Source organism: Nicotiana attenuata, chromosome 3 (assembly GCF_001879085.1).
Source record: "Nicotiana attenuata strain UT chromosome 3, NIATTr2, whole genome shotgun sequence".
Classification (NCBI taxonomy): domain Eukaryota; kingdom Viridiplantae; phylum Streptophyta; class Magnoliopsida; order Solanales; family Solanaceae; genus Nicotiana; species Nicotiana attenuata.
In genome coordinates, this window is record NC_031991.1 from 62,595,895 (window position 1) to 62,611,927 (window position 16,033).

Consider the following 16,033-nt stretch of genomic DNA (forward strand, 5'->3'; position numbering starts at 1 on the left):
GGGAAATCATCACTCCAATGACAATCTCTACGAACTATGGGGATTAAAGGGTCAGTAATTTGAGAAGGATAAGTATCAACTCGATTTAAAGAGGCGACTTGAGTTCTGAGAGATTCCCTGTCATGGTAAAAAGATAAGTCCATTGGAACTATTTCTTCCACTAAAGGTTCGCGTAAGGGTTCAGAGGATTCTTTGTTTCTGGAAGAAAACCTTTGAGAATGGGAACCTCCAGTTCTAGAAGAAGGGCCAGAACTAGAAGAAGGTGTGAGTGAACTACCACCTCGGACAGATCCTAAACTACGGAGTCTACCACCACCACCTCTTCTATGCATAACGGGAGCATTGGGAAAGCTGTCTAAAATAGGAGTTCTTCTAGGGTTAGGGTTTGGAGAAGCCATGACAAAAGAGATTGAAGTGAAGAAGAAGTGAATAAAAGTTTTGAAAAATTAAAGTGTTCAATACGCTTTAAATGGTAGAAGACAAAGATGGAAGTTATATTTATACCGATGAATGACCGTCAGAAGGAAAGAGTATAGTGATGGAAAGTCCATAATAATGATAACCGACACTTCGTGGACAGGGAAGCCGAAAAGAAAGCCTAAGAAAGTGCTATACAATTGTATGACCAATAAGAAGATGACACGTGTTTAGTGCATTAAATGAAAGTAATAAGTGAAGCGTCAAACTCTGTCAGAGCATTAATGGTGACAAAAATTCTCCCTTAAATGAATTTCACTTCCCAAATATTCAAACTGATGAATAAATGGAAAGTGAAGGGACTATCTGTATTGGGAAAAATTATATTTATGTATATGGTGACGTGTCATGATGTATAGATTGGTCAAACAGTCAAAGAAATAAGGTTGGTTAACAGATACGAGCAACAACAGACACGAGCAACAACAGATACGAGCAAGTTAAATGAAGAAGGCACGAGCAGTCATACAAATAATTCAACGTTCGTACCTATTCAAGATATTCAAAGGTCAAAGATCGAGAAGAGACAAAGGAATGAATCTGACAGCAAAAAAGAGCCCAGATACAGCATTTAATGAGTATTAAATACTAGAAACGTTAGAGAATATGTATTGAATGTATATGATTGCATAACGTAACATTTAAGGTCATTAATTACCCAAAAAAAACACTACTGGAATATACTTTGTTTTATTTGCTTTCTGATTATATTATTCAAAATCTCTTTCTTATATACTTTTCCGATTATCAGTAACCCGAGTTCTTCTAAATTCAAACTTTGACCTAAAATCTAATTTTTAGTTAAACATTAGTATTTTACATATCCAAGTTAGCCATTTGTGTCAATATACCATGTGCGTTCTTGTTGTCAAAAATCTTATTAACATATATGATATTTGAGTAGTTTGATTCAAAAATTCTAAAATATAAAGTATATAATTAACTTTTTATTAATTACTTAAATTTTGGAAAGGGAATGGCTTGGTCTTTAGTTAATGTTAATAAAGGACTCCAAAAGAAATCGAACGAAAACACAGGTTCTTGCTTCTTCTTTTTTCCTCTCTGGCTTGATTATTCTGCTTGCTTTACATAAGTCTTATTTAAACTTCGCGGACCTCTTCACTACCCAGCAAGCTCCGGCTCGAAAGTAAGAAGCAACGGCGCTGAGTGATTATTCTCTCCCAAATACTCTACCGTGATGTTCCGAAAATAAAAACACGTGATTTAGTAAATTAGAACCCATTACTACATTCCTAAAATTATTCAAAAAAATTATTAATTGAAAAAGTCAAATAATGAAAACAAGAATATATGAACATTTTGAAAATAAATTGTAACATTTTAATAAAGATGGCAGTTATCTTCGCAAGTAATTTTATATTAAATAAAAATGTCAAGTTAAGATTTTTTTTTTTTTTGATACATTGTAATTATAAATTTATCCAGCATACACTTATGAAGGATAGAAAAGCCAATCAATATTTTGTGTTGGAATGTCATGCTTTACACAACAATATAAATAATATTATATTTATTATAATTTGACAATATAAAAAAGGTTTCAATTTGTTTATATTTGGTTGAGATTATTCAAATGAGTGAGTAATTAAGTTTTTATCTCTCGTTAGTCAGTACTTACTACGTATTCCTATCCCATTTGTTTTGGTTTTCCTTCTTTGCCTATATTTGTTCTATTTTCTTTTCCTTATTTATGATGATTTCATCTTCCAGTTTTAACTTGAGTTTCTTGTTTTTGATGGTTTCATTTTTCAATTTTTACCTAATTTTTTGAATAAACTATTTATTTTCCCATTAAGAGAAATATTTGAAGGAACATGCATTAGTTTTGTTAAAAAAATTATATTATCTTAATATTTGATTTTGGCTTTAGACCACGATATTGTTGAACCACTTCTATTGTCACTTATTCATGATAAACTTTGCATAAGAAATATTGGGGAGCGCGATTGATTTCAGAGGCATGCACCCGTTAGAAGGTAGGTGATTAATTAATTTAGCCATTTTTTGTAGGATTAGCTTAATTTATAATTCAAATATGTCATGAATTCTTCTAGATTTCTTTTGAGTTGCTTTCTATAACCTCTTATTCAAAGATGTCTGTTAATTTTGTCTCAATATCTAACAAAAAGTAATACATAAATAGAACAGAAAGGACCAAATATATTCTTTTACTATCAAAAATTGATTAATCTTATCATTGGTTTTACTATTGGTGTATTTATGTCCCTACCGTTATTCTATAATTTAAAAATACCCTTAATTTTAACGGAGGGGCATACGGCATCTTTGAATTAAAAATACCCCTACGTATTTCTCCGTCAAAATTAAGGGTATTTTAAACTAAAGTATAACAGTAAGGGTACAAATACACTAATAGTGAAACGGAGGATAAATTTAAATTTTTTTTTGTAGTAGAGGGATATATTTAACCATTTTTGGTAAAAAGAATAAGAGAACTGTTAAAATAAGTCAAGTTTTTTTGTCATAGAAACAGTAGTACCCTCTTCGTTTCATTTTCTATGAGGTTCAAAATATTAATTCTACTCATATCTTAAAAATTATTAGATTTAAAACAGTTAGCAAACTAATTTGACACGAAAAACATCAAATCAAAGTATTAAAAATATGAAATTTGCACGCTATCCGTTCCCACATATTTATGTAAAACATGGAGTAGTTCGTACTTTGTATCAATACAGAATTTAAGAAAGAGAGAAAACTTTTGAAAAGAGTAGTCTTAATCATGTCATAGCACTTCAAATGACTATAAAAACTTTTGAAACTTATAGCCTAAAATATGATATGCATTTTTGTAGTTATAACAATCTCTCTTTAAGAGTCAAATAAGAAAAGTTAAATAATTTTAAATTTAAGAAAATGTCATTCTTTCTTAAACAGACTCGAAAGCAAGTGTGTCACATAAATTGAGTCAGAAGGTTGGAAGTAGGTATATTATATGGAAGTAGGTGATTTGTCTCGATTCAAACTTTAGTTTGAGCATAGAATTTGTTTAACCCTTGTAGCCTTTTAATTCGTTTGAGCATTTGTTGTCTTGAGGTCAATATTCCATAATTTCCTTTTTATTTGGGTTCTCATTCTTTAAATTTCAATGTGTAGAAGGAAGAAGAAGATGAAATAAAGGAGAAGAAAGAAATAGCAGCACAGAATCTGAAATCATCACTTCATAAACAAATTATGAAGAATCACAATCGGCGGAGTTTATAAACAAACCCCTTTAGATATCCTAGTATAAATAATGTGGGATACTATTCAGAATTATAAAGGTAAGTATTATAAAGCTAAGAAAAAGAATCACCAACGGTTATGGTAGGGTGGTACATATCTCTCCATCCTTAATAAGAATGACGTCTTTCATAGGAGCGTTTTACCGCCGCAGTAGAACAAAGTGAAAGATGAGCAAAGAAATAAAACAACATCATAGTTTGTGCCCGAAATGAGCAGGCCAAATGCATGATATCTTCACCATTGCTGTTCGCCGAAATTCAATCTGACTTGTAAAACGGAAATGAGCACAGGTGAGAGGATCCCACTTGCAACAAGGACCATCTTATTCAAACATTACGGTTTACAAAATATATGTAGTACAAGCGGTCACAAACATTTCAAGAAAATATTGGAGACAAAGATTGACTATGATGGTGATTCTCCAGGTAAGATCCGTGGCTGCCCTCGACCACCTTGTTTGCCACCAAAGCTATGTCTAGAATTTGCCTTCCACGAGCGCTCCTGAGAGGTAGGCAATGTCTCGTCCAACACCTTCTTTAGTCTACTAGAAAGCACTTTAGAGATTATCTTCTAGATGCTTCCCACTAGACTTCTATTACATGTAATCCTTGATGTTCGTCCCTCGCTCCTTTTTCAGTATGATGACAATGAAGGATGCATTGAGGCTTCTTTCAAATTCTCCGGTCTCCTGTAATGCAGCAATGGTTCCATCACCTCTCCTTGGGTCGTATTCCAATATTCTTGGAAGAAAGTCAAAGTGAAGTCATCCTGTCCCGAGGCCTTATCACCCGCACCACTCTCCAACACCTCCCTCACCTCACTTCCTTCCTTAATCGTTCTCTCCTACCACTCCCTCTTATCTTCTCCTATTTGATTGAACACTATTCCTCTCAACTTCGGTCTCCTACTCATCCCCTCTTTATATAAGCATGCATAGAATCCCACAACTTCCCTTCTTACCTCATCCGAGAAAGGACTTAAAATTATGAGCAAGCATTTTTCGGTGGAAATACGTGGAAAATCATGATTTCATAAAAATCTCCGAAATCGATAAATGTTGATAGAAACAAAGCCATAAATTGGTCGACTTGAAAAGAATTAAAAAGGTGAATCTTTTTGAGAGCTTGCACATAAACAGTACTAATAAAGAGGGGAAAATGAAGTAAATTGGAGAACTAATCTCGTATATCATTTATGCATCCAATGTTCAACATGATGTATTCTTCACACAAGGAAGCCGATTGCTTTAACAGAATGGACAATTACTATTCTTTTTTCCATTTAAACTATTCTTTACACTGGCATGGAATGTACAATCTCATGTCTTTACACAAGGAAACTTATTATTTTAACAGAACGGACAACTGCTATCTTTTCATATAAACTATCCTTTACACTGGCATGGATGTATAATCTCATGTTCTTACTCAAGTCTTTGGCTGGAGCGCTTGTGTCATCGCCCGCAGTCTGTTTGTTATCTGTGTAAATGATGGTCTTGCTTCTGGATCAGGTGACCAGCACTCTTCCATCAATTTTCTCCACTCAGAATCACAACGTTGTGGGACGGGAGGTCGGAGTGTGTTATTTACAATCCCACCTTCATCCACAAATTATGAAACTATTTCAATCTCAAGCTTGTCCAGAGAGTCTCAAATTCTCATGCAGCAGAAAGAAAAATATACTATACGTATATCTCCATGTGCGATGAATTTTGTCTTACAATACAAAAACATATGAAAGGACAAAATATTTCCTCTGTCGCAAAAGAATGGAGGTGCAAGGTCGATGCATCTAAATTCTTGTGAAAATTGAGGCATTGATTCCATTTACATATTCAGAAACTACATAAATGTACCATAAAGCACAAATTTCTATAGTGAAAAATAGAAAGTGTTTTTAATTCCCCAAGTTGCAATTAATAGAGCCAAGGGGACATTTCAGAAATTCAAAAGCACTGTCCTCTTATTGGTCTTGCCACTAAATCCAATAACAATTTTGAAAACATCGGGAAACTATGGATAGATCTAATGAAGTTCCAGATTACTTAAATGTTATACGGCAAGCATGACAGCAACAGAATTTCTTCTATAATCATCAGCTTATGGAAGGCTAAACCAAATTGTCAAAGACACAACATCCTATAAGAATGTAACACTGCAGTTATTGACAGTGTAAATACGTGCTTTATCATCGAAAGGCAACTGCAAGTCTATTCTTAAAATTCCATAATTAGGTACTAAATTAGAAGCTTACCGATAATAGCACCACAATGCAGGTTTGCGTATGGCTCCTCTCCTGTCAAGATCTCCCACATTGTGATGCCAAATGAAAACACATCCACCTGCCAAACAGATTAACGGCATTTCACATTTCTTCATATCTGGGATATAAAAGTACGTAACGGTCCAGTTTGAAGTTAAAAAAAGGGCAACATGGTGCACTACGCTTCCGCTATGCGCGGGGTCCGGGGAAAAGCCGGACCACAAAGGTCTATTGTACGCAGCCTTACCCTGCATTTCTGCGAGAGGCTGTTTCCTCGGCTCAAACTCATGACCTCCTGGTCACATGGCAGCAACTTTAGCAATTACGTGAAGGCTCCCCTTTTCCAGTTTGAAGTTAAGCATACAGAAAAAAAGATCTTACCTTTTCTGAAACCCGACTGCTGTTTCCATTTAATAGCTCCGGCGCCATCCACGTAAGTGTTCCTCTAACACCACCCGAAACAAGGGTATTTCGCTTAATCCGAGATAATCCAAAATCACCAACCTGAAAATTTTATGCGTCAGGTTACATGTTTAAAAGGAACACTATTAACCAAATCATCTTAATAAATCGAAATAGACACGAACCAATTTACATCTTTCAAAACTTAAAATTCAATTTGCTGGCTACTGCCTGTACGCCAGATAAAGCAACACTTGAGAGGAGCCTGGTATTTCGTTATCAGAAGAGACACACATTTGAAATTTACCTTGTACACAGGGCGTTGTGTATCTCCCAAGTTAACTAGCAAGTTTTCACATTTCAAATCGAAATGAACAATATTTTTCAAATGCAGGTACTCCATGCCAAAAGCTGCATCTAGCGCAAGCATAAGTTTTTTCCGCAGATCAAGCGCTCTGCAAGAACTGAGTAATTCCATGGGTCAAAATCACTGAATGGACTAGCGTCATTGGCAAGAATAGTTGAAACTACGAATAAGTGGAAATAAGAAGCAGCAAACTCACCAATCCTTCCTAGCCAGGACATGCCTTAACGATCCATTGATCATGTATTCAGTCAACGTAGCCACTGTTCCACCAGGTCCATCCGGAACCACCCCATAAAGAGCCACTATATTTGGATGGTGAAGCTTGGAGAGGATCTTAGCCTCTCTCCAGAATTCTTTGATCTGAAAAACACAGTAACTAGACATTTACCAATTGATGATTATGAGAATCATTTTACTTTCTTCTTAGAGTTATTCACGCGACGAAGAATTAGTCAATATGGTTGATTTATTTCTCAGTAACTTGTCTTTGCATGACAAAGGAATGTTATATTTCCATCCATATCTAAATGCAAAATCGACTCTCTGAAGTTGAGTCAGGGCGTACCAGTCGTTCTTACTCAGATGAACTCCCAGCAAAACAACTTTGTTTTATTCTCTTGATAGCAACATCCGTTCCCCTCCATTTCCCATGATATACTGTACCATATGTTCCTGATCCCAATTCTTGTAGCTCTTCAAGATCACTGTTTCTTATGATCTGCGAGTAGTAACTCACTGATTTTAGTTCAAATTGAGAAAAATCCTCTCTATAAGTGATGTAAAATCTTAATAAGGAAAGCAAGGTAAATTCAAAGTTCAATTTTTCATTAATTCCATTATACACATAACAGTTTATGACCACAAACAGCTCAAACATTCCCCATCTGCATTAATTGCTTCACTCATTCTTTCTTGTTTATGCGATTGGAAATAAAAGTGAAACTTAAGAATGTTGTCATGTCTGCCCCTGGTTCATTCACTGTGATATAGTCGTAGGTAAACTACTGAAGTTGAAAGATCAAATGCATAAATAATACTCCCTCCATCCCAATTTGTTTGATGCATTTCGGATTTCAGAGAATCAAACTAGTTTTTCTTCAATCACGATTTTTTCATGTCTTTTAAATATTTTAAATTATTAATTAGTGTGACTTATAGTACTTTTTATGTACTTTCCAAATATATAAATTTTATTTGGAAAATATTAAAGATTCAATATCCGAATCCATGGTCAAAATTAGTAAGAAGAGATAAGGAAAAAGGTAGCATTCACTATATATCATAATCAAATATTAGATTTTATTCTTTAACAGAATTAGTTCTGGACCTGCAAGCCATAGATCCCGGCTTCCTTTTCAATGATGGCAGCATCAGAGACAGATTCCTCCTTTCCGTTAGAACCAATTTTGACATCCTACAGATTCATGAAATAGTCAAGTTTTTTCCACAAAACCAAATGAGACCTGATACCAATGACTCGAGAAAGAAATTATTACATAATCAGATTCTTCAACAACACTCTCGGCGTCAGTTTCTTCTTCAGCAGATGGAATCCCATCACTAGGTTCATCTTGCACATGTGGGATTACTGTTGAAGATAAGGGGATATCAGGAGGCACACTATCAGTTACATCTTCCACAATAACAGCAATTTCTGGTAATGTAGATGCTGCTGAAATTCCATCAGCATTTCCCTTTTCCATAGTTTTATGAGGACCATCCGCAAGTTTCTGGCGGACAGAGACCTCATGAGTGTAAGCCACATCTGTAGCTGAATTTGGAAGTGATATATCACTGGTAAGGGGATTTTTCCAATCCAAATAAAAACTAGATTCCTCGGATGAAAATGGCACAGAATGCATGTTTTGGAGGCCACTACTATCCTTTAATATTGAAGGCTGTGGCTTATAAAATCTGTAGGAGTCTGTTACATTGCTCATAGTATTTTGGGAAGTGTGTCTTTCCCCTAGTATTTGGGGATCTGATGCTGACTCCGGGTAGCATAGAATTTTTGGCAATTTCAACTTGTGTTCCATGGCGTTAACAGTTGGTATGTTGGTTGTATTAACCTCAGAGCTTCTACTGCACTTATCGGAAGGAGGATCTAGATACTCTCTGTTGCGTTCTCTTGCTTCTATATTTGGTTGATTCTCCTTCTTGGCAATTCAGTGATTTTCATCTCTCACCTCATGCTCTTTCATTGACCACTCTTGTGATGAACTAGACATTGCAAGTGATGGAGATTTTTCAGGTAGAAAATCTGAAGGGGACGGCTGATTGATTCTTCTGCAGATACATTGGGCCTCTCAGCCAATCGTGATTCAGTGACATCACGATGCATGCTGAAACCCGATGTAGCTTGAATATCAGATACTTGAGAAAAGTTAAACTTTTCTAAATGCATTGCCGTTTTATTTGACATTAGCCTCTTAGAATCTAACTCTGTTCGACCAAACTGCGTATAAGACACAAACTGTTTACTAGGGTAATTTGTCCTATCAAGAGGACAATTATAATAGTATCCTGTGGTATCAACATGATAGGAATTTTCATATAGTGGTTCCTCTATGGTATATGGACTACCGGCATCAGGAACCTCAAGACTTGCAACATGATCGTATAAAAAGACATGGGAACGGTTAGGATCTTTGATCTGAAATGCTGCTGGAGATAAAGGAGACGATTGAACATATGAAGTAGAGGGGACCTGAGATAAGTTAACATAAGAAGAACTGGGATTTCGGAGCAGAAACTTCACATTCATAGAATTACCTCTATTATGGTTATCAAACGGGAGAGAAGTTGGAAAATCTCTTTGGCAAATTGGACTGTAGTCCAGTGCATTTCCAAATGTATCCCTGCTAGAGCTTCTACAATGACCTGGCTCAAGCATTCCATTTACTGCAACGACGTACTGATAATCAGCTTCACTTTGCTGTAATGTCATTGCTTCAAAGGAACAAGGTCCCTCAGAATCAGCACAAGGCACAATAAATAACTGTAAGCCTTTGAGAACTTTTTACCAAGTCGTGATATTCCTCGATCATGTGCTGAAGATCCTCATCAGACAACACGGATACAAGTGCATCAAGATCTTCTTCAGGAAGCTGATACTTAATTGTATGAGGTTGATTACATATCGCTGTTGTCTTGTTCACAAGCTCATTAAAAGTTAAGTTCTTCTTAATTGATATAATTCTCGTCTCCCCACCAACATATCTAAGTTTTCCATCGTTCGGCCTTGGTAAAATCCTACCCCCATAGCTGCACAGCAATCTCATCTTTCCATTGGCACAACTCTCCAAGTAAGTGTTCTTTTCACCTTCCGGTACATGAGGGGACTCTAATATATCTCTATTCTTTTCATCTGAGAACCAAGAAGGTTGTCGTCCACTAACATTATATTCCTCGTTACATCTGCTTGTCGTATCAAAATAAGTGTTCTTTTCACCTTCCGCTGCATGTGCTAGCCTAGGAGTATAATCCGGAAATTCTGTACTGCAGTCAGAATCTCTTCTCTTTATCCCAAGAAGGTCATGAAGTTCCTTGGAGACGGCAATCTTGAGATAGATTAGAAACACCTCTACAAGGCTGATTTTGTTCTGTATCTCTTACTATATTTGCTTTTCTTGGTGTCACGCTTTTTCTAAGAAATTCCTCTGAAAACTCTTTGCCTGTTTGCACGGACACATTATGCCTACGCCTGTCATCACAATTTTCATCACACGGAACAATATTGCCAACTTCTTGGCCTGAAATTCCACAAGACTCACTAGTCATGGTCTTCTCTAATAGTTTGGCCGTTACTTCTAAAAACGTTTGACAAAATTCATAACACCAATGGTCCAAAGCTTCTTGAAACTTCTACTATGTGCTCGTGACACCAAATAATTTATTCTATGTACAAACTCAATCCAAAAGGGTATTGTATATAACTAGCCTTTTTGCTTCCAACGCTTCTACCACCACACGAAATACCAACTGAACAACCAGAAACAAAAGGTTATTAACTAGAAATCTGGTCAATCATTATAAATAAATATTAGGCAATATTCACAACTGCAAGGTTAGTCCTTCTTTCTTAACAGCCACTATGCATACATAAAATACAATCACCCACGTAAATTGATCAATAATCACAAAAAACAAGACAAGTTCACCAATATTAGAGAATTTCTAATAAACCATCAAAATAATATAACAGTTTCAAGAAAATATTGAGGCAAAAAGTCAGCTAACAATTGATAAAGACACAATCTTTTTTCTTAACTCGACAAACATATAATGTAATATGAAGAGTTTCAAAAAAATTAACAAACTTTCTGAAATGGGACAAGGGTAAAAGAAAATTCTTACCTGTTTGTATGTTTGGTTATTGAAATTGAACCTGGTTTTGAGGCTTGAAGAATTGCTATTTTTGGAAAAGGGTTTCCAAAAATGGAACATGGAAAATGAGCGGAGAGAACAAGGGGGCGTTGTAAAATGCAAAGGTTTCGGAATATCAAAAGAAGAGAAGTGGGAGAGCACCATTGCTTAGAATTACTCGGCATCAACTTAGTACCCGCCCTCCTTAACTATATTATGAATTCTTAGCGCACAGACAAACTCCCCCGCCCCCCGCTACCCCCCCCCCCCAACCCCCAAAAAAATTATATGTATTTGACCCTTTTGGTAAGGTAAACTTGAAAATTCTTTGAAGGATATGTGACAACACCAATTGATAAATGAGAAAATAAATGACTAAATTAAACTGTAAAATGAATCAAAACAGCGCACAAGCGAAACCTCGACCTCGAATTGAAGTAATCTCGATGTGATATTGTAATAACAGTAAAGGATGAGCGACTCGGATGAACAATAAATAAAGTTAATAGCGAGAAGAAATGATTGTATATATTTTTCTCAGTGAGATATCCAGGTTATAAATGAATGGAATTCCTTATATAATAGACAGTCCTAATTAAGGTATACTTCTAACTACATTCCATTACAAAACTCTGCCGATATTACTCAGAATCTGTCTCTTTCTGGCCTCGATCAACATCAACCTCGATATGAAAAAAGGCCTCGATTTCGGACTCAACGTCCTAGATCTTCGACATAACATTCCTATCTCGGCCAAATAGTGAAATCGGGTAGCCCCGATTTCTATCATATACATGTATAATAATAATCTCGAGTACAATGCTTATAGTTATGGGACTCAAACTATATTGGTCAAAATTTGGATTGGACTTGATAGCCATATTGGTCGTGGTCGAAGTCTAAGCCGATCACGGTTTAGTGACGAAGAGTCCCTCTCAGGAGAGCCAACGCCATGGTCGAGTAGAGATTATAAGAAAGCAACGCTAAGATGAGTTTAGGGCCGGGAGAGGGAATATTCCATTTGAATATTCCTTTGGTTGTACTTTTTTAAGGTTTCTAAGAAATGTTCCCTATAAATAGGAAGAGAAAACAAACAAAAAGGGATCTTGAACCTTCTGAGAAGAACACACTTGTAAAGTTAACAACAAAGAACATACAAAGCTTGTCTTTTTCACTGATTCCTTGATTTTAATATACCTTTTCGTCCACAAGATCCAACAGTCTTTTGTTCATTTACATTTTACACTATTCACGTTGCTGGCAGGGAGAAGATTCGGCCAAGTCATTCAATATTTGGGTGATACATTTGTCACGACCCAAACCCCGACCCGGTCGTGATGGCGCCTCTCGTGAAGAAGCCAATTCACCTTTTTAAAATGGTTAAACAATATAAAATCAGTCTAAACATAATCTAATGATAATAAGTAGCGGAAATACAACCCAACACAGCCCAAATCGGGGTGTCAGAAGTCACGAGCATCTACTAGGGTATAAATTCAACTGAAAGCCTGAAGTGTACAAATACAGACTAATGAAATGAAGAGAGAGAAAAATAGTGCTGCGAACGCCGGCAGCTACCTTGCTAAATTCTGATGAATCTGCCTCCGATCAGCCAAAACCCGCTACCGGGTGTATAAATACTTGAATCTGCACATATGGTACAGGGAGTAAAGTGAGTACTCCAACTCAGTGAGTAACAAATGTAAATAAAGACTAAAGGCAAGAAATCACGTAAAGCATATCAAGATGCTGTAGAGAAGCAGTTCAAAACCAGTAAAAAACAGTGAAGCTGAAAAATCTCTTTAAATATCTTAGCTCAGTTTAAACTTCTTTGAAAATGACTTTTTCAACAGTTATGCAAATGAATGCCAAAAATATTAGTGCACTTAAGCACAGAAATCTGCCTCTCGGGCACAATACCATAGTTTAACAGTAAATGACAGGTAAATATGAAAGATAAACACATAAAGGTTCGCCCCTCGGGCACAATGTCAACAACTCCGCCCCTCGGGCAATATCTTAGAACAATATCAGCCTCTCGGGCAATCACAAAGAACAATATCAGCCCCTCGGGCTATATCTCACATCACAATGGGTACCCGCGCTCACTGGGGGTGTACAGATTCCGGGAGGGGCCCCTTACGGCCCAAGCGCAATATCAAGCCACCTCGTGGCATCATACACAGGCTCTCGACCTCATATCAATATCAACAAGACACCTCGTGGCGTACATATCTCAGGCCCTCGGCCTCATAATCAGATCAGTATCTCACTGGTGCGGCGTACAGCCCGACCCAAAAGTATCCTCACAATACAGGCCCTCGGCCTTACTCAGTCAAAAATCACATAAGCCACTCGGGCAACAGTAAAACATGATGCTCAGCCCCAAATATTATTTGAAATGTCAGTTCAAGTGTTAAAACAAAGTAAGCTTGGCTGAGTTTTGGAAACAGTGGAAAATAACATGACGAGTTCAAGTATAAAGCCAAAATAGTAAGGAAATATCAACAAAATCCCCGAAGGGTTCAAATAGCTGGCACTAGGCCCAAGTATGGCATTCAGCCCAAATAACGTTGATAGCAAATAGTTTTTAATCAAACATGCGGTAAAATCATCAATCGGGACGGACCAAGTCACAATCCCCAATAGTGCACGACCCCACGCTCGTCATCAAGCGTGTGCCTCACCTCAATATAGCACTACGATGTGCAATCCGGGGTTTCAAACCCTCAGAAAATTATTTACAATCATTACTCACCTCGAACCGGCTAAATCTCTAGCTCGCGACGCCTTTGCCCCTCAAATCGGCCTCCACGCACGTCGAATCTATCCAAAAACAGAACGAGAACATCAAAATATGCTAAGGGAACAAAGCCCAAGCAAAACAATCAATATAGGGCACAAATCCCGAAATTACCAAAACCCGAGCCCCGGGCCCACTTCTCGAAACTCAGAAATTTTCACATCAACAGGTTCCTTATATCCCCACGAGTTCATACATATCAAAAACATCAAAATCGGAGTCCAAATGACCCCTCAAATCCGCATTTAAAGGCCTCTTAAACTCAAGCCCTAATCTCCCATTTTTAGCCCTTTAATTCTCTTAATTACAACTTTAATCCATGAAATACCACCATAGAAATGTGTTTTAGGTCAAAAATCCTTACCTTAACGAAGTTCCCTCGAAATCTCCCTTCATAATCGTCCAAAAGTTCCCAAGCCGAGGTCTAAAAATGGTGAAATAACCCAATTTCGCGAAATGGAATAACTTATATGCTCTGCCCAGGCTTTTCCGCATCTGCGGCACTTCAACCGCATTTGCGGTTAACTCATCCACTTCTGCGGAAATTCATAAATCCAGCCTAAACCGCATTTGCGGCCAAAATTCTGCATCTGTGACATCGCAGATGCGATCTCCTTTCCGCTTCTGCGGTCACAGCACACCTGACCAACTTTTCGCTTCTGCGGCCAATTCTCTCGCACATGCGGCGCCGCACCTGCGGTCCCAAACCGCAGGTGCGAAAACACCAGAAGCAGCAACTTTCTGCAATTTCACTAGTCTCAAATCTTCCTGTCAACCATCCGAAATCACCCCGAGGCTCCCGGGACTTCAACCAAAAGCACAAACATGTCCTAATACCTTATTCAAACTTGTTCCCATCATCAAAACCAAATCACCCAAAACACATCAGATTCAAGTCTAAGTTTCCAAAATATTCCGAAATACGCTTTTGATAAAAAACCCACCCAAACCACGTCCGAATGACCTGAAATTGTACACACACATCCCAAATGACACAACGAACCTATTGCAACTCTCAGAATTTCATTCCGACCTCTATATCAAAATCTTACCTATCAACCGGAAAATGCCGAAATCTTAATTTCGCCAATTCAAGCCTAAACCTTCCACGGACTTCCAAAATGCATTACGATCACGCTCCTAAGTCCCAAATCACCCAACGGAGCTAGCCAAATCATAAAAATCCCGATCCGAAATCATATACAAACAAGTCAAATCTTGGTCAAACCTTTCCAATTTTAAGCTTTAAACTGAGAGTTGTTCTTCCAAATTCATTCTGATTACTTTGAAAACCAAAACCAACGATTTACATAAGTCATAATACACCACACAGGGCAAGTCATGCCCGAGAGCTGACGATCAAAGTGCAAAAGCTCAAAACGACCGGTCGGGTCGTTACATCCTCTCCCACTTAAACATACGTTCGTCCTCGAACGTGCCCAGAGTTGTTCCAAAAGCCAACCAATCGCTGAATAACCCTACCATGCATATACCCGAGTGTGATCCCACGTCACCCTATCTCATATAGGTCCGATAACACATTATAGCTGAAAATTCACAATCCAATCTAGCCCATAAACCATAGAACCACATTTCCACTTCTGAAACCATCAATACGATCAAAACCTCAGATCTATACTCTGAATAGGCCCGAACCAGCTGTAACAACCCATTCCTGCAACCTCAGGTGCAATTGTATGATATACCACATAACTCAAACACATGTAGCGATGACTTCCATTCACAGTAGCTGCACGCAACACCTAAATACTGGTGGAAAACCTCTTATCAACTAAAGTTTCATTCCAACACTTTTATATACTGCCAATGATAACTAAAACACACAATAAACCATAACCATTTCTCAGATCAACCATTCCTGAAGCCACCTCTCCTTGGCAATTACCATAGCAAATTTCCGAGCCGAACCTCGATATTATCCTTCCAACATGCTGAAATTGAATCTGTTCGTATTCATTAATGATCCCAACGATCTCCTCTAATCCAACACACTAATTTGGTGACATGACACATCAATATAGGCCTAAGCCACCACTTGCATAATACGCGCACCAATAAGCAACGGTCCG

The 16,033-nt window shown here is 37.4% G+C and overlaps 1 protein-coding gene across 1 annotated transcript; it reads right to left on the reverse strand.

Moving 5' to 3' along the window:
* LOC109224432 (probable serine/threonine-protein kinase DDB_G0290621) lies at nucleotides 4,903–10,555 on the reverse strand. Its single transcript, XM_019389011.1, is given in 11 exon segments — nucleotides 4,903–5,341; nucleotides 5,998–6,085; nucleotides 6,388–6,510; nucleotides 6,716–6,872; nucleotides 6,972–7,135; nucleotides 7,341–7,493; nucleotides 8,103–8,189; nucleotides 8,272–8,931; nucleotides 8,976–9,779; nucleotides 9,781–10,385; nucleotides 10,450–10,555. Coding segments are annotated over 11 exon segments (3,117 nt in total). The 3' UTR covers nucleotides 4,903–5,171.